The 19,772-nt window shown below is 39.9% G+C and overlaps 1 protein-coding gene across 3 annotated transcripts in view; it reads right to left on the reverse strand.

Annotated features, from left to right (window-relative positions):
* The window catches only part of MUSK (muscle associated receptor tyrosine kinase), a 91,823-nt gene that overhangs the window by 37,141 nt on the left and 34,910 nt on the right, over window positions 1-19,772 (reverse strand). For 2 of the 3 annotated variants that reach the window (XM_059142502.1, XM_059142501.1), the window contains exon 6: window positions 2,904-3,028. In XM_059142502.1, the coding sequence (XP_058998485.1) occupies window positions 2,904-3,028 (125 nt within the window). Of the gene's footprint in view, window positions 1-2,903; window positions 3,029-11,021; window positions 11,052-19,772 lie in introns of all 3 variants that reach the window. The other variant, XM_059142499.1, reaches the window with a different exon arrangement.

Raw genomic sequence — 19,772 nt, forward strand, 5'->3', positions numbered from 1 at the left:
CTGACCCTTCACCTCTTCTTATTTATTGTCCCTCAAGCAGTAAGCTCATAAAGTGACATTTGTTCACTGTCTCTATTTTGAAGAGATGCATGGTAGGCACTTAGATGCATGGTAGACACACAAATTATGAGAAAATAATTTTGTTCAAGTATCAGAAAAAAAACCTTCAGCATAAACAATAGTGAAAAATAATAAATAATACAAATAATAAAATATAAAAAAATGGAATAAATAATAAATGAAAAAAAATAATTTAAAAAAATGAATTTAAGCCCCCAAGAGGCTACTATTGCAGGATGACCCTCTTCAGTAGTTGAGGTAGCCTAAGAATTTGGCATCTTTTACCTGGTACACAACATTCACCAGAATTTCACACAGGGATGTGCTTTGTTTCCCACACACTTCTCTCCCCACCCTTCTTCCCTTCCCATGTCTAGCATCCTACAGCTCTTCACCTTCCTCACCTGCTTTTCTTCTCTTTCTTTTTTTCTCCTCATTTAAAACACTCCTTTGACTTTAAAATTCTGCTGTTAATATACTGTGTGGCAACAACATATGGACACTGCAACCAAGATCCTAAAAAGCTGGAGAGAGACTATCCCAGAGGACATGAAAAATACAAATAGCCAAGAACCCTTTGGATGACTCTTCAAGGTTTGAGTTGTTTAGCTGTAGTAAGAACCATCCTCACCCAACCCAAGGGACTAGTTCAGAAAGCATCCCCTCTCCTTAAGGTATGAAGGACCACCTGAAGGGCTGATGTATGTCCCCTGCTGTGTAGTAAAGGGTTAACTGTAAAGTGGACTTGAGGTGCTCAAACTCTGCACGTTTGAAAGAAAGAACTGGCCTTTGACTTGCTTCTAAGAGATAATCTCTCATCCCTTGGAAAATCCTGCCTCATAAGAGTGTCTTTGTATATCTGAGACCATGAGCCATGCCAGATAGTTTATGTTACAGTGCAAATTATGGTGAATAGCTCTTTTTGTTCAGTAGGAACTCTAGGCTATACTGTATCAGTTTGACCTTTGGAAAGGCTGGAGACTAGCTAAGGTCATTCATGTGAACCCTCTATGCTTTTGTAACTGATCCTTGGGAAAAACTCTGGACACCATGGCTGGGTGAGCTTCCTGAGTACCAGACATCATACATGTTGCCATCATTGCTGGAGAATTAGGTGCTCTCCATGGGACTCCACAGGGAGAGAACAACTGATTACCCACTGTTGAGTTAGTCTATATCCTTTCGCTGTAATAAAATATGACCATAAGGATAATGGCTTTTCTGAGTTCTTTGAGACCTTCTAGTGAGTCATCAAACTTGAGGGTGGTCTAGGGGACCCTGACACACCTGCAGTTTATTGACACAGCAGAGATGTATCTGATACACACCTGTAAAATCTGAAAGGAGAGCAGGCTGCCTAGTAGCTCCAATGGAAGAAGCAAAGAAGGCGTAGCTCTGTTCAGTGGTCTGGATCTAAGAGTTTATGGATATACAGGTTCTATAGAAGACCTGGATTGGAGTTATTTTCAGTCTTCCCCCAAAGATCTCTTTGGGGCATGGATGGGACGCCAACAGAAAGACTTCCCATCAACTAACAAATTGGGGGCTAAGAGGGAGATGGCTTCCCTGAGGAAAATGAGTCACTGAGGTCATCTTGAATATCCCTTGATTTCTCAAGAATCTTGAATGTGTCCATGATGGAAAGAATTGTCTTAAGTACTTGTCAGGCACAGTGATGGAAAGCCAACCTAAAAGAGTGTCGGTTAAATTAGATCTTTTCCACTTCAGTTACTGCTCTTCACTTCTTCCAACCCCAAACCTGTAGGAGTCTTAAATAGCAGTTAGGAAGTGGGGTAAGAGTGAATGAGTGAGGGTGAGAGAAGCAGCTAACCGTGGGACTTGTGGAAGGCAGGTGGATGCATGTAGTCTTCTTAAGAAAGGGAGCCTAGCTCGTCTGTAGTGTGTGCAAGTGTGGTGAGTTTGAGCCCCGCATTGGGTGGAGAGATAACTTAAAAATAAATTCTTAAAAAAAAGAAAAGAAAAGAAAAGAAAGGTCCCATCTGTGAATTGCCTTTGGAAACTCTGGTTATTACTTAGGGTTAGGCCCTCAGAATTACTAAATTGGGATAGTGTTAGTGATGTAAGATCACCTAAAAGAACTGAAACAGTCAGAGAGCCTGCTTGGGGTAGGCGCCAATGGTGAGAAAAGAACCTGCCCTTCTGAAGAGACTTACAAGAAACAGAAGATACTAAATGAGGTTGTATTACATTATAAGTCATGCCTACATAGCATCTGAGTCACAAAGATGATCTCAGCCCACATGTTTAGCTCTCCTTTTTCTACCTGAAATCCCAAAAGATAAACCTAAAATTAGGAAAAAGTAAATTTCTAGAAATCAGTAGATGTTTGTAGAATGAGTAAATGAATGTTTATACGTAAAGTGCTTAGAAGAGAGCCTGGCATGTAGTAACCACTTAATGTATGATGGTTATTATTATCAGTATAAAAAGTGAAAGAATGTTGAATCGATAGCTAGGGATTCTAATTCTGAATTGGTTTTCATCAAAGTAGCCTCCAGCTCCAGTGAACTAATTCTTAAGCTGGTGAGGTTTGTGTGAATTATTTACCTGTATGGGAAGGAATTATGACCTCTCTTCCCTTTTATACAAGAGCAATTGATTTTCTACTCTTCTGTTATGATACAAAGAAAGAAGCAAACCCACGGAGCTCAGTTTCGAGGGAAGTGACTTCTAGGACGAAAATCCTAGAAGGCTTTGAAAAATTGAGGTACAGGTGGGACCAATGACAGAGGTCAAGGTACTGTCACAAATATGTGGTCTATCCTGAAATTCCTCTCCAGTGAGTCTTCCCCCAGACAAGTCCCCATACAGGTGGCACTCACAGCATTTCCGTTTTCAATCCAGGTGATGGTGGGGACAGGGATGCCTGTTGCTGTACAGCGCAGGGTCACAAAGGAGCCAAATGTGACATTGTGGGATTCAGGAGCCCGCAGGATTCTGGCAAAAACTGTTAGGAAAACAGAAGTGGTGAGTGACTCCTATAGCGAATGCTCAAGCTGGAGTGATCTTTTATTTATTTATTTTAAAGATTTTATTCGTTTATTTGACACAAAGAAAGAAAGAACACAGGCAGGGGCAACAGCAGAGGGAGAGAGAGAAGCAGACTCCCAGCTGAGCAGGGAGCCCAGTGTGGGGTTCCATTCCAGGACTCTGGGATCATAACCTGAGCCAGATGCTTAACGACTGAGCCAACCAAGTGTCCCTGGAGTGGTCTTTTAAAAAATGCAAATCAAATTGTGTTCTCTTGTGTAAATTCCTTCCACGTTCCTTCTGTATTAAGTATAATACCAAATGCCATGCCCTGGCTTCTAAGCCATTTATTCTAGAACCCTGTGTTTCTCACCACTCTAGGACAGTCTAACTTCATTCCTTCCTTAGGAGCTTGTCCATGCTTTCCCTCAGCCTATTAGACTCATCTCCCAGATCTTTATGTGGCATGTTCCTTTTATCATCCTCTCTCTGGTTAAGTGGCATTTCCTCAGAAGAGCCTTCCTTGACCACCTAATAGAAGGTATAACCTGCCCCCCATTCCCTTTTCATCATTGTGTTTTATTGTCTTTACAGACCTTACCACTATCTGAAGTTATTCTATTGTCTACCTCTCCCACACCCCCGTGATTATAAGTTTTTGGCAACCAAAAACCAAGCCTGTTTTGTTCAGTACCTAGAAGGAGTGCCTGACCAAAGTAATAGTATTTAATTGAATTAAGGAAATAATTAATGCTTTTTATCTTCAACTGTATCATAGTGGGAGGACAGAAAATATTTGTCAAGCTTTTGAGAGAATGAGATGAGCCCATTGGGCCAAAAAGAAAAATATTTTAGGCCCAGCGTAAGCAGGAGAATAGGTAACTAATAATTTGAGACTGAATCCCTACTGATTAACTGAGAGAAAGTTCAGGGAAGATATGATGTGACAATTGAAATCTTTTTGCAGTTTCTAATTTTAGATTTGTAGGTACAGATTAATTCAACTTCCCGTTTTTGATATTGACGACTCTAAGAGATGGAGTTAGCAGAGCATGTCAGAAATACAGAGTTGGGCACAAAAGCCAGAAGAAAAGAAAAGCAAAGGAGGGTCCATCTTTAAGGCAACAGGTGGTTAAAAAAAATACACCAAATGTTAAAATACAACTGAATCTGCCCCCCCCCCCAAAACAATCTGAGCCTGCTTTTAAAAAGTCCTGTGGTCTAATTACCAACCTACAAAAGAACAGAGGTTAAGGAACAGATTAAACAATGTTACATGGATGCAGTTCATTCCAATCCAGAATGTAGACAGTTTCAATAGGGCAAATTATTTAGTTTTATGAATAAATAACTTGTATGGGGGTGGGAGGAGGGAATTACTGTAGAGTTATAAAGACTTAGAGGCATAACCCCAAATGAAAAGTGTGTATCTTGTTTGGATTCTTATTCAACGGATCAGATGTAGGAAGATATTTTGAGGTAACTGGTTAAAATTGCACAGTCCTGGTAGTAAATGGTATAAGAAATTAGTGCTAATTGGAGACAGGTGGTATAATGAACATGGTAATGTGATTATGTTGTTTTTTTTTTTAATCCTTCACTAATGTATATATTGGTTGATTGAACTCATGTCTGGGATTTGCTTTAAAAGAAACCAGCAGCAAGAACATAGTAGTAGAATTTAGGAAACAAAGTTGGTAGACTCTTGATCATTGTTGTTGGAGGGTCATGGGAATGTGGAAGTTCACTATAGTACTGTATCTACTTTTTTGTGAGATTGAAAATTTTTTAATAACATTTTGAAAAATTGCTGTGGAGCCTAACCCAACAGCTCCAGAAAACATGTGGTGAGACACACACTTCTTCCACTTCTTCTAGCATCAAGTTTTAGAAAGCCCCAAAACTGAAGAAAAGTAAGGCTCTGAGGAGGAAAATTTGGCAGAGACATTGGTCCTAAGAGCCTCAGAAATATCTACAACAGCCTTTAAAAAAAAAAAATTAAAGATTATATTTATTTGTTTGTCAGAGATTGAGAGAGAGAGAATACAAAAGGGGGAGCGGCAGAGGGAGAAGCAGGCTCCCCGCTGAGCAGGGAGCCCTTTGCCAGCTTGATCCCAGGACTGCGGGATCAGGGTTGAAGGCAGACACTCCACTAACTGAGGCAGCCGGGTGTCCCCCTACAACTGTTTTAGATCAAAATTCTATGAGGAATGACGCCAAGTTGAAATAGAATGTTGGAAAACTTTCCCTAGCAGGTGATGCATACAGCCTGAGAAATTTCATAGCAGAGCGAGTGGCAGTAGCCGCAGTGGTCAGCAGGCTTGCCTCCGAGAGTGAGTGGCCCTGTGTGGTCTCATAGGGCACCATGCTAAGAGGTGCTCTTACTTGGCTCAACGGTCTGCTGTCCTTCTCTTGAAGTTACTCGTGATTTTTTTTTTAAAGATTTTATTTATTTATTTGACAGAGAGAGATCACAAGTAGGCAGAGAGGCAGGCAGAGAGAGAGAGAGAGGAGGAAGCAGACTCCCCGCTGAGCAGAGAGCCCGATGTGGGACTCGATCCCAGGACCCTGAGATCATGACCCGAGCCGAAGGCAGCGGCCCAACCCACTGAGCCACCCAGGCGCCCTTACTTGTGATTTTTGAACTAAAATCACCTGGCCTACAAATTATGGAGCCAGTCCTGCTAGTCAGGGATAAAAATGCCACCTTAAAGCGGGAGTGAAGCCTGTCCCTCGACTGAAATTCCAGAAAAGCTGGGCTCCAAGGTGAAATAGGAAATAAAAAGTCACGTAATGAATGAGTCTGAAGGAAGTGTCAATCAAGACTAAGTGACTGAGGCTCTCCTCCCTGGAAATTCTGAATTTCTCCAGCAGACCAGCCAGTGAGGAGGCAGTGCACACTTTTTCGAGATTTACCAGAGTGACACATGGTGACCCATCTGACTCCCTGATGGGGGATTTCTCCCAACTCAGTGTAAGCTCACAGGTTGTGCACTCTTGACAACTGACAGAGACTGACTGCTCTCAGGTATTTTCCCCTTTTCTAATGTTTTCTGGCAACAGTGATGGAGATCTCAGTTGCACAACATAGCTGAGTCCACTTTCATGATTTGGTTGAAAGAACTTTTGGGGGTTGGGACTATACTTATGTGTCCTACATTTTTTTGAGTGTGGGGCTACTGTACTCATCATCTTACAGGTCCCATTGCCTCTCAGAATCTGAAAAAAGCAGGATCTTTTAGAGATTGGGAGTAGGATTATTTCAATCCCATAGGTACTGGAAAAGTGTAGCCAGCAGCTGCTGTAGAGAACTCTGTACCCTTGAACATGAATGACAGCCTTCTGGCTAAAGTGAAGAAGACTAAGAAACTGGAGAAGAGTAAAATCTAGACACTGTTTCTGCTTTAATTTATAGAGGCAAGAGTTTTCATTTGGGGACTGTAAATTCTTCCTAGAAATGCAGTAATAAGGGAGGATTTATTTTGTTCTGATGTACAGCTCCCCCCCCCTTTTGGCTAGCATTATATTATTTAGAATATCATTTGGACTCACTGCAGAACTTTTGATGATCTGCATTGCACAACACAGCTATGCATAATGGGAGATGGTAAATAAAATAGATGCAACCTGGCCTTGCAGTGAATTTGCCCAATATATTGCTCTGTCCCATATCAGAACCTTCTGGGGCTGGGGGGGTGGTGTCCAGTGGGACACAGGATGGTACATGAAGGAGCAGTATTGGCATTTGCAGTGGCTTCCTGAAGGTGTGACTGTGCTAATGAACTTCTGGTCTCCTCCAAAAGGCCAGATAGACCTTTGGCTGAGCCACGGTTTGATTGTATGGTGAGAAAAACACCTTTTGAAAAAACGACTTTGTGTTTTTGAGTTGCTGCCGTGGCATTTTATGGTATGATAACCCTACCACATCCAGAGTCTAGACATTTAGTTAAGGACTTGAGTTTAAGATGTCCATCGTAAGCTCCCACTTTGCTTTTCTTGGGCAACTTTTAAAATAACCACTTAGAGTGAGGCCTGAGAAAAGTTAGTATCCTGCATCCCGATCTCCTGTAAGTATAGGTTATTGCTACCTCACTCTTTTTTTTTTTTTTTTTTAAAGATTTTATTCGTTTATTTGACACAGAGAGATCACAAATAGGCAGAGAGGCAGGCAGAGAGAGGGGAAGGGAAGCAGGCTCCCAGCAGAGCAAAGAGCCTGGATGCGGGGAGCCCGAGGCGGGGAGCCTGATGCGGAGCTCGATCCCGGGGATCATGACCCTAGCCGAAAGCAGAGGCTTTAACCCACTGAGCCACCCAGGCACCCCCACCCACCCCTTGCTACCCGACTCTTTGTCCCCTTCTCTGTGACTAGGGTCAGAGGACTTCCCTTCCCTGGGCTCACTGCATACTCCCCAGACCCTGGCTTCTGGGATTTGTAAATAATAAATCTTGTGATTCTGTTTCCTTTGTGAGGGTGTGTTGAAATTACGCCTTCAATCACAGGGAACCCATGGGTTTCACTTCCCCAGAGTGGGAGCTGGGATGCTGAGGGAGCTTCTTACCAAGCCCGTGTGCCCCCTCATTCACCGGGTCACAGTCTGCATGCTCTTCGTTCAGTACAGCAGCCCCAGCTTCTCCACACACATGGTTAAGTCCAGTGGGTGAAGAGGGGAAAAGGCCAGGAATAAAGGGGAACTGTTTTCTGCATACCCCATTCTTGCCAGAAGATAAAATAGGAACTTGCCCCCTTTTTTTCAGTATTAAAAGATGGCTTCCACCCTTCCTGCTAATTTCCCTCTGACCCCAAAGAAGGTCACAGATGTCTCCTTATCAAAATGTTTCTCAACACATTCCCTTACCCTTGTTTGTGGTTCTTCATAGCACTTATCACCATGTCATAGTAATCAGTTTGTTTGTTGGCTTTCTCCTTCTCTGAAATGTAAGCATCACAAGGGCAGAGCTTGCTTTGTTCATTAACACGGGCTAATTGATAGGTGGGGAGACAGAGCCTTGCATGGTACATAGCAGGCATTCAATAAATATTTGTTGAATGAGTGAAGGGATCAATGAACTGAATGGATGCGTGACTGTTCTGATTAGTGAGACGGGACAAAGGGACTTGTGTATGTTATGAGTATCTCAGCCCTCTTGGGGCCATCATTCTCCCAGCTACCCTCATACAACAAGGGTATGGGGTTCTCCGTCCTACAACTTGGGGTGGAAGGTTAAGGAGTGGGGAGGGGCTTAGGAGGATAAGAAAACAGATGTTAGTCTAATTCTTAGATGAAAAAGTAGAAAGGTTTATTTTCCAATCCAGCTTCATCAGCAATAAAACTGGTATTTTTATACCCATCTGTGTTTGTTACCAGTTCCAAGCAGAAGAGTTGAAGGAGGGATGACAGAATTTCCACCATATTATCAAAGATGGAAAACAATAAGGCCATTTGCAATTAAAAATAAATGCCAGACTAACCTCCGTGGATTAAAAATACACTGGTAATAATTATAGAGATGTAATTCAGTAATAAAGTCCCATTACTTTGCTGGTAGCCCCAAACTGAAAATGCAGTCCAGGTCATCAGTTTTAAAAAGTAATGTGGTATACTTCATATCAAGTAAAATGTTCATTGAATATCTCTATCATGCATTTTATTAGCATCCGAAACAGCATAAAAGTGTTTTTGTTACATAAACGAGTTAATAGACAGGGTATGACCTTACTTAGTAATTTGGAAAACATTTATGACTGTTTTGGTATGGATTTTTAAAGAAAAAACAGGATGCAACTCTTTCTATAGTCTTATCCATTATTCTCCAGTTCCTGTGGGCAAGCAAATTATTGTTCATCTGCATCATGGGAAATAGACATGGGCAATCTATTTACCCCTGGGTTTTCTCTCATGATATTTGTTCATGAGTTTGGGGCTTTAATTTCTCTTGGGTAAATTTACAGCGCTAACTGCAGGTTGAGAATCAATCATACTTTCAAAATTGGGCTTAAGCAGCCAGTGATTCCACAGTCCTTTATAACATAATTATATTATGTTCTTATTCTCACCCATCCCTCTCTCCTTCCTTCTCTCTTTCGATTTTCCAAAGCACTTTCAGATACATCATAAATCTTACTATTGATTGTCATTTTAAGGGATAATTTGAATTTGTGGTAAGGAGGTGGAGCTATTATTCAGTCTGAAATTGCAGTGGTGGTGCAATGGAGGAGCGCCTAGGGCAGAGAATCCCAATTAAGTCCCGAAAGGAACAAGCCGTTTGGCTGTAGATGAGTTTCCTCTCCTTTCTTAAGGAAGTAGGACCAGAGGAATACTTCAAGTCCCTTATACATTCTCTCTTTCTTTCTTTCTTTCTTTCTTTCTTTCTTTCTTTCTTTCTTTCTTTTATTTTAAAGATTTTATTTATTTATTTGAGAGAGAGACAGTGAGAGAGAGCACGAGCAAGGAGAAGGTCAGAGGGAGAAGCCGACTCCCCGTGGAGCTGGGAGCCCGATGCAGGACTCGATCCCGGGACCCTGGGACCATGACCCAAGCCGAAGGCAGTCGTCCAACCAACTGAGCCACCCAGGTGTCCCATAAATTCTCTTTCTGAGTATTATTTCAAAGGACACAATGAGCTCACATGGATTTTATTTTCTCTCATTTTTTCCTTTCTTTGTTTTATTCTAGTGTCCCTTAAAGAGGATTTTGTTTTGGTTTGGTTTGGTTTTTTAGGTTTATTCAGTAATAAAGTCCCATTACTTTAGAATCAAGTACTTGATTACCAAACAGGTTACTTGATTCTAAACAGCAAGGACAGAGTTGAAGTGAAAGCAAATAAAAACAAAAGAATCACGCAGGAGCAGGTGAAATGATTTTATCTAAATTTGGTCATAAGCAACCTGATGTTTAGAAAGAGAAAACGATCTCAAATACCTTATTGGGATGCTCAGATAAGGAGGGGCTATTTCGAAGACTACCAGCCTACGGTTTCTTCCTAGTGCCAAAATGCCAAAATATGAGAACCTGTGAGTCTTTTTTTTTTTTTTAAAGATTTTATTTATTTATTTGTCAGAGAGAGAGGGAGAGAGAGCAAGCACAGGCAGACAGAATGAGAACCTGTGAGTCTTATCCAAAAAACATAAAAGGTTATGTTAGAACGGCACAAAGTTTGCATCTTAATCAGGATGGAAGGTGCTTTCTTGGAAGAAAAACTCTTTTTCTACAAAGTAGGGTTCCTCCACCAAAAGTTTGATTTCCAACTACTTTCCTCAAACATATTCCACTAAATATATGTATGTATCTGTGGGCAATTAAAATTAATTTAAATTTGATTGATTTGGTTTGGTTTGAAGCAGTTACATCATACTTGTCTTCTTGGAGTAGTAATAATTAAAACCTAAGCTGGCATCTTTTTTTTTTTTTTTAAAGGTTTTATTTATTTGATAGAGGTCACAAGCAGGCAGAGAGGCAGGCAGGGAGAGAGGGAGAAGCAGACTCACTGCTGAGCAGAGAGCCTGATGTGGGGCTTGATCCCAGGACCCTGGGATCATGATCCAAGCCAAAGGCAGAGGCTTTAGCCCACTGAGCCACCCAGGCACCTTCTAAGTTGGCATCTTAACACTTTTACGTTCCTCCAAAAATTGTAACACTCCCTCATCCCCCACCCCCCCATAAAAAAAGGCTTTCAATCAAAAGGTACCTTTCTCTTCCAATCTGTGTGAGATTAATATTCTCATGCTGATTATGTCATTTTGTTTGCATTTTCAGGTTACTTAATAAAAGTAAATGGTCAATGAATACATTATAAAGTAAAGCAACCCATCTAATAACACTTGGTCAAATGCTGACAACATTCCCCACACATCATGTGTTATTTCCTAAAAAAAATAACAGCACTTAGAGTTGTTTATAAGGTCAGCAAAACCAAACAATTGAATAGAACCAGACATTTAAAAGAAGCAGGGCAAAAAGAAAAAAAAATACCTTTAGTGTCTTGTTCGGGTTCACTTTCTTCTATTAATAGAAATAAGACAAAACAAAAACACACAATAAACACACAAACAAAAACAACACATCATGAAAAGGGAAAAATCTTTGACCACAGAAGCATCAGTTGTGCAACAAGATTAATTAGAATCTGCTTGTTTCTTATTTCAATAAGAAACAAATGCAATCAAGGGAAACTGCTGACCTTTACAAGCAAACTATTAAATGACATAAAATTTCAAATTACTACTTTTAGTCGGGCAGTACTACACAGAAAATAAACTACAGCATACCCAACAACATAGCTCATTCATGCATTTTTATTTTAATGCTGACAATTACCCTTTCTTTCAAGGCAACAGACTGCCTACTATTCTGATAAATTGTGTTTTCCCTTTGTTAGCGTGGCTTCTCCTTTTACAAGGCCCTGCTGTGAAGTCAGTGAGCTTGAATCTGGGATCTCAACTATCATTTCTATGGCAATAGACTCATGTTGTGGTAAACAGAGGATTAGGGGGTTTCTGCAGAACAGAGCCTACCACCAACAGAGATTCTCTCCTCCATACCCACTCCCGGAGAGCAGGGAGGAGCAAACCCTGATCTTGTAGGAAACTACCAGTGAAGCAAGCTCCAAAGTAAAATGTAAAAATGTCTACACTGGGTGGGTATGCAGAACTGAGAATTTGTAATTTTTTTTTTAAATCCCAGAAAAGAGACAAATTAGTAGTTCCAAAATGTTTAATATGATAACTATATCAGAGGTAGATCACACATAGAGCTCTGTTTTTCTTCCCTGAAAGTTTGTATCCATGTAGGCCTTTCTTCTTCAAATTTGTAACAAGCCAACAAACGCTGTAGTGTTTGCTTATAAGTATAAAATATCAATGCTATTGTTAAGGACCTTGAATGCTAAGAATGTATTTGCATAGCTAGTCATAGGTTCTGGGTATGTGCACACACTATCCCTTTGCATTGATATTACTCAGCCCATTTTCCAGACAAGGAATCTGAGACTCAGAGCTTTGCTGTATGTTCAGAGCCAGAAACGCCACAATCCAGTTTTCATACATAATTCCCTGTTCTAATGGGCTTCATAGTAAGAAACCCTCATTGTTGTGCTTAATACTCAATCCCCTTAAATGTAAGCAAACTTACAATTTCCCCTTTTAAATTTTATTGTGATTGAACATTCCTGCCTCCATCAACCACGTCCGTGGTACCTTCCTCTTTCATTTTTTTCAAGGTCAAAGACAACTTAAAAGTTGTTAAATTGAGTACATCTATGGTAACAAGGAGAGTTAGAAACTTTCTGTCAAATGTATCTAAACAAAGAAAATTACTTATTTTTTTTAACAACAACCCCAAGATTGCCTGGTATTTGATACTAGTTTTTTTCATGCTGAAAACCGATCTTGTGGATATTTGAAACTGTAGAGATCCCTGGTTTCTAACACAGATATTAATTAGGAAAAATAAATGAAGGTCCATGTTTGGGCCAGATTAGCCCTGAAAAATTGCATTTGAACGCCTTTGGGCTAAGCATGTTTTCCTAGTTCCTCAACACAAATGTGCTTATTTCCAAATCTTACTATTTTTGTTTTTCACCAGCCAAGGAACTATCTGTGAGTAGCTGAGATGGATTTGGGACTCCTCGGGAATATGAAGTGTCTTCATTCCCTGGCAGCTATTATCTCCAAAAATTTTTTCCACTAAAGTTCAAAGTCCTCAGTAAATTTTGAGAATCTTACTCGCTCATCATTTTTGTTTTTCCTTCCCTCACACACTACTCTTTTTTGAGTTCTGGAGCAAGTGCAGGTACATTCTCAGTCTCCTTTCAATTTTGCTTAATTTTGCTTTGATCTTTTACTGGACTGTACCTGAGAGCATACTGTGAACACCATGCTGACTTGCCTCTGCTATCCCTTTGTACTTACTGCTGTTATGACTGTTCATCTTGCTTGATTTGTTTGGAATTGGGAGCAGTGTGAAGTTTTGAAAGAATGCACCCATTTCCTCCCCGTGGATCCTCAAAACCAACTCAAGAGAGGAAAGATTGTCTATGATTTACCATTTTTCTAAGCGGAGGCCTAAAAGTTAGACCAGAAATTATATTTTCATATAGAGACTCTCAACATTTCTTTCTAGGCATAAGTGCAGATATACAGCTCTATACGGATGTATTTATATGTGCTTATATATTTATACAAGTACGGACCGCATTCACACGCATGCACGCACAATTGGTATTATTTTAAATTAGAGAAAACGATGCAAGAATAATCTACAAAACCTATTTAAGCTTGAGTACACTCATTCAGTGTTAGGAGATTGTTGGTCATTTTGAGGTCAGGTTATAGGCCTAGTTTTTCCATGTATCCTGCTTGCTTAGCCTATGATCCCTCTTGACCTCTGAGTTCAGAGTTCAGTAGATAAAACCTACTGTTTTACCATCTATCAATTTTTAAATACTTGGCTTCATGGTCTTTATTCCCATTTAACTGTTTTATGTATAATGCATCAGTGTTGTCTTCCAAACTGATGTGTAATCTCCATTGGGGGGTGGAGGCAGGGAACGGAATAGCACACTTTACCTTCATTATGTTTTCTTCTCCCCCTAAAGTTTAGCACAGTCTCTTATAGAAGAGAAGAAAATACTTAAACAAGGAGCTGGGTAGTGATACATTTTCCTTTTCAACTTTCTTGAAATTGTTCAAGAAGACATTTAGAATGGAGAATCAGAGACTTCTCTTATTGGAATAATTGCAGATATAATCAACATCTGAGTTAAACAGTATATCCATCATTTTTTTGAATACTTAGATTTATGGGGAACTTAGTACTATCATAGCAACCCATTTAAAATACTGTTAAAAAAAAGGAATATATTCTAAAACAAATGAAAATCAGTCTCTTTATAATTACCACCCACAAGACTTAGTTTCTGTTCCTATCCACTGGAACAACAACAACAACAAAAATCCATCAAATATTACTAGCCCCAGGTCACCATGCTGATTGCTTACTTTTGAACTTTCTTATCTTACCTACTTATCTTAATTTACCCCCAGAACTAAAACTAACACACACATAGAGAGCCTCACAAATTCAAAGAATAGTAAGACTCTTTCTAATATTCTACTTCTGTGACTATAAATTTACATATGTTTTTATTTGTATTTATATAAAAGTGCAGTTAGGTCAAATCCCATTGAAAATCATGAATCAGGGCAGCAGAGGGGACGTGGGCAGGGATGGGGACGTGCAGCTGGGACGCCGGGGGATGGATGCGGGCGGCGGGCCGAGGGGAGGGAGCGGCGGGAGGACGCTCGGGCGGTCAGGTGTGCGGCGGGGCTGGCGCCTGGCTGGGTTGACCCCAGCTCTCTGGGTCGGCCTCCCCTTAGGACTCGGAATATAAGCCCTCCAGTTCCCTTCCTTTGTTACCACAGGCTGGTCAGGAAAATCATTTGTTCATTATACAACAGTGGTTTAAACAAAACAAGAAGCCTTACTGATTCCTTCAAGTGATTTTTGGGCACTAGGAGAGGGGATATTGTGAGAATTGGTGGAGTTAGAACATCAAGAAATTCTGAGGCTGTAAATCAGGAATGAACTAGGTTCCTGGGTGGAGTATAGTGGTACAAGCCTTTCTCAAGAAACAAGAAAGGTCTCAGGTACACAACCTAACCCTACACCTAAAGGAGCTGGAGAAAGAACAAGAAAGAAACCCTAAGCCCAGCAGAAGAAGAGAAATCATAAAGATCAGAGCAGAAATCAATGAAATAGAAACCCAAAAAACAGTAGAATCAACGAAACTAGGAGCTGGTTCTTTGAAAGAATTAATAAAATTGATAAACCCCTGGCCAGACTTATCAAAAAGAAAAGAGAAAGGACCCAAATAAATAAAATCATGAATGAAAGAGGAGAGATCACAACTAACACCAAAGAAATACAAACTATTATAAGAACATACTATGAGCAACTCTACGCCAACAAATTTGACAATCTGGAAGAAATGGATGCATTCCTAGAAACATATAAACTACCACAACTGAACCAGGAAGAAATAGAAAGCCTGAACAGACCCAAAACCAGTAAGGAGATTGAAACAGTCATTAAAAATCTCCAAACAAACAAAAGCCCAGGGCCAGACAGCTTCCCTGGGGAATTCTACCAAACATTTAAAGAAGAACTAATTCCTATTCTCCTGAAACTGTTCCAAAAAATAGAAATGGAAGGAAAACTTCCAAACTCATTTTATGAGGCCAGCATCACCTTGATCCCAAAACCAGACAAGGATCCCATCAAAAAAGAGAGCTATAGACCAATATCCTTGATGAACACAGATGCAAAAATACTCAACAAAATACTAGCCAATAGGATTCAACAGTACATTAAAGGGATTATTCACCACGACCAAGTGGGATTTATTCCAGGGCTGCAAGGTTGGTTCAATATCCGCAAATCAGTCAATGTGATATATAACACATCAATAAAAGAAAGAACAAGAACCATATGATACTCTCAATAGATGCTGAAAAAGCATTTGACAAAGTACAGCATCCCTTCCTGATCAAAACTCTTCCAAGTGTAGGGATAGAGGGCACATACCTCAATATCATCAAAGCCATCTATGAAAAACCCACCACAAATATCATTCTCAATGGAGAAAAACTGAAAGCTTTTCTGCTAAGGTCAGGAACACGGCAGGGATGTCCATTATCACCACTGCTATTCAACATAGTACTAGAAGTCCTAGCCTCAGCAATCAGACAACAAAAGGAAATTAAAGGCATCCAAATCGGCAAAGAAGAAGTCAAATTATCACTCTTCGCAGATGATATGATACTATATGTGGAAAATCCAAAAGACTCCACTCCAAAACTGCTAGAACTTGTACAGGAATTCAGTAAAGTGTCAGGATATAAAATCAACGCACAGAAATCAGTTGCATTTCTCTACACCAACAGCAAGACAGAAGAAAGAGAAATTAAGGAGTCACTCCCATTTACAGTTGCACCCCAAACCATAAGATACCTAGGAATAAACCTAACCAAAGAGGCTAAGAATCTATACTCAGAAAACTATAAAGTACTCATGAAAGAAATTGAGGAAGACACAAAGAAATGGAAAAATGTTTCATGCTCCTGGATTGGAAGAATAAATATTGTGAAAATGTCTATGCTACCTAAAGCAATCTACATATTTAATGCCATCAAAGTACCATTCATCTTTTTCAAAGAAATGGAACAAATAATTCTAAAATTTATATGGAACCAGAAAAGACCTCAAATAGCCAAAGGGTTATTGAAAAAGAAAGCCAAAGTTGGTGGCATCACAATTCCGGACTTCAAGCTCTATTACAAAGCTGTCATCATCAAGACAGCATGGTACTGGCACAAAAACAGACACATAGATCAATGGAACAGAATAGAGAGCCCAGAAATAGACCCTCAACTCTATGGTCAACTAATCTTCGACAAAGCAGGAAAGAATATCCAATGGAAAAAAGACAGCCTCTTCAATAAATGGTGTTGGGAAAATTGGACAGCCACATGCAGAAAAATGAAATTGGACCATTTCCTTACACCACACACAAAAGTAGACTCAAAATGGATGAAGGACCTCAATGTGCGAAAGGAATCCATCAAAATCCTTGAGGAGAACACAGGCAGCAACCTCTTCGACCTCAGCTGCAGCAACATCTTCCTAGGAACATCGCCAAAGGCAAGGGAAGCAAGGGCAAAAATGAACTATTGGGATTTCATCAAGATCAAAAGCTTTTGCACAGCAAAGGAAACAGTTAACAAAACCAAAAGACAATTGACAGAATGGGAGAAGATATTTGCAAGCGACATATCAGATAAAGGGCTAGTGTCCAAAATCTATAAAGAACTTAGCAAACTCAACACCCAAAGAACAAATAATCCAATCAAGAAATGGGCAGAGGACATGAACAGACATTTCTGCAAAGAAGACATCCAGATGGCCAACAGACACATGAAAAAGTGCTCCATATCACTTGGCATCAGGGAAATACAAATCAAAACCACAATGAGATACTACCTCACACCAGTCAGAATGGCTAAAATCAACAAGTCAGGAAATGACAGATGCTGGCGAGGATACGGAGAAAGGGGAACCCTCCTACACTGTTGGTGGGAATGCAAGCTGGTGCAGCCACTCTGGAAAACAGCATGGAGGTTCCTCAAAATGTTGAAAATAGAACTGCCCTATGCCCCAGCACTTGCACTACTGGGTATTTACCCTAAAGATACAAACGTAGTGATCCGAAGGGGCACGTGCACCTGAATGTTTATAGCAGCAATGTCCACAATAGCCAAACTATGGAAAGAACCTAGATGTCCATCAACAGATGAATGGATCAAGAAGATGTGGTATATAGACACAATGGAATACTATGCAGCCATCAAAAGAAATGGAATCTTGCCATTTGCAACAACATGGATGGAACTAGAGTGTATCATGCTTAGCGAAATAAGTCAAGCGGAGAAAGACAACTATCATATGATCTCCCTGATATGAGGAAGTGGTGATGCAACATGGGTCTTAAGTGGGTAGGAGAAGAATAAATGAAACAAAATGGGATTGGGAGGGAGACAAACCGTAAGTGACTCTTAATCTCACAAAACAAACTGAGGGTTGCTGGGGGGAGGGGTGTTGGGAGAAGGGGGGTGGGGTTATGGACATTGGGGAGGGTATGTGCTTTGGTGAGTGCTGTGAAGTATGTAAACCTGGCGATTCACAGACCTGTACCCCTGGGGATAAAAATATATGTTTATAAAAAATTAAAAATTTAGGAAAAAAAAATGAAAATCATGAATATCCAACACCTGTTTTTATACTTGCTCTTCAATTTTGAACACGTGTGTATATGTGAATATGATTTGATTTTAAGAAAGATAAATTAAGTTTTTCCTATTCGATTCACTGTATTAGTTGATTGGAGAAGAAATTTGAAGGGAAATGTATTATATAGGAAGAGGGAAAGCCCTCAAGATTCCCTGGCAGAAAAGATCACATAAGTCACATAGACCTTGTGGAAAGAAAGAAAGAGACCAGAAGAGTAAACAGGCAGAACTGTGGGATGCGTCCCATCCCTTAAGACTGCAAGGATGATGAGACCCAAGAAGGTAACAGGAATCTGGCCACCTAGACAAAAATCTCAATAGAGGTGGCCTTTGGATATTCTTGCTCTTTGTAGGTTGGCATTGTTTATAATTTTTTTCATTGACAAAAGCTTCAAGAAATCTCTGATCATCTGGTACTGTCAGGACACCATTCTAGGACTTTTTCATTTTTCAATAAAATGATTTGCACCAAGCAGTTAATAAATTGACTAACACACAGCTAGAAAGTACTGGAGGCTAATTTTGAAGTCAAGTCTTTTAGCTCTTCCTTTCTTTTGTTTATTATTTTTTTTCCAGAGCTATTTGTAGCTCATGTTTATCTTCCTGACTGATGAAAGTTATTTTTCCATCTGTCTTTAAAGAAAGAAGGTGTATTTTATTTTTAAATTTCAACCTGCCTTAGGGAGCTATGTTCCAGATATTGATCGTGTTGAGTACCCTTTTTGTGGATGTTAAAAGCATGTACTTAAATCCATTCCTCGCTTATCTGAGAAGAGGAATCATTCCATAGAAAGAGAAGTCCATTGTTGAGACCTTATTAAAACATGGATGCTAATCAATACTAGATTATTTGAATCCATTCTTAAATAGACTGCATTTGTCTCACCTAGCACTGTATCTTAAGAATTATTGCATTGGCGATTCCTAGTAGAAGACAAGCACCTCAGACAGCAAAAAGGGTCATTTTAGTCATTTTACCTTTTACTTAAAAAAATTGGCTCAGGGAACTGTTGAAAATTAATCATATTAAGGCTCCGTGGCACTCTGTTTCTGGATTGATTCTTTTTTTCTTTTCCAGTCATTAAAAGAACATGTGACAATAATAATAATAAACCCGAGTAAATACCTGCATTTTCTTTGCTGACTTCTTGGTAGCTAAAGCAAAGAAACCCGACCCTGGTGTGCCGCCACTGTTTACATTTCTGTTTCCTTTGAAGCAGAGCAATGTGTAAGGTTTGTCCACTGTGGCTCCGTCTCTGAGGGAGTCAGAATGCAGGCTCCTTTGGAAAACATGCACGGCCCCCTCACAAACAGCCTTCCTGTGCATCTTCAAAGTAAGGCTGGCCTGGCTCTGTGACATCACGATTCTCTCAAGTGGCTTGGGCTGGAAACATTTCTGTGGCCTTTGAGATAATAACATTTTCCCAGCTTGTAAATATGGATGGTGAATCATGACCATGAGCAAGAAGTGTTTATCAAGTAAATCAGGTAAGAGCCACACGAAGTTAACTTGTTCTTAGTTTAGTCCTAGATGGAGGTGGGAGCCACTAATAAGAATATTTTGGCTCAAACGTTCTGAAAAGGTATTAGAACTTTAACCATAAGGCAAGGAAGATGTTGGACTTCAGTTGTGATTCAAGTTTTCCATTCTTTAAAAAAGTGTATATTCTGGGTTTCATGGAAAGAGATGCTAAGTTGCTTAATTGCCAGGACAGAAGCCTTTCTTGGTTTCTCCTTTTTAAGGGTTTAATTTTAGAGTGACAGAAGAGTTGCAAAGATAGTATAGAAGGTTTCCAGTAATTTTCACCCATCCTCTAATATTAACATCTTACCATGTTAATGTACCATAAATAACCATGGTACATTTATCAAAATCTTA

Source organism: Mustela lutreola, chromosome 12, assembly GCF_030435805.1.
Source record: "Mustela lutreola isolate mMusLut2 chromosome 12, mMusLut2.pri, whole genome shotgun sequence".
Classification (NCBI taxonomy): Eukaryota; Metazoa; Chordata; class Mammalia; order Carnivora; family Mustelidae; genus Mustela; species Mustela lutreola.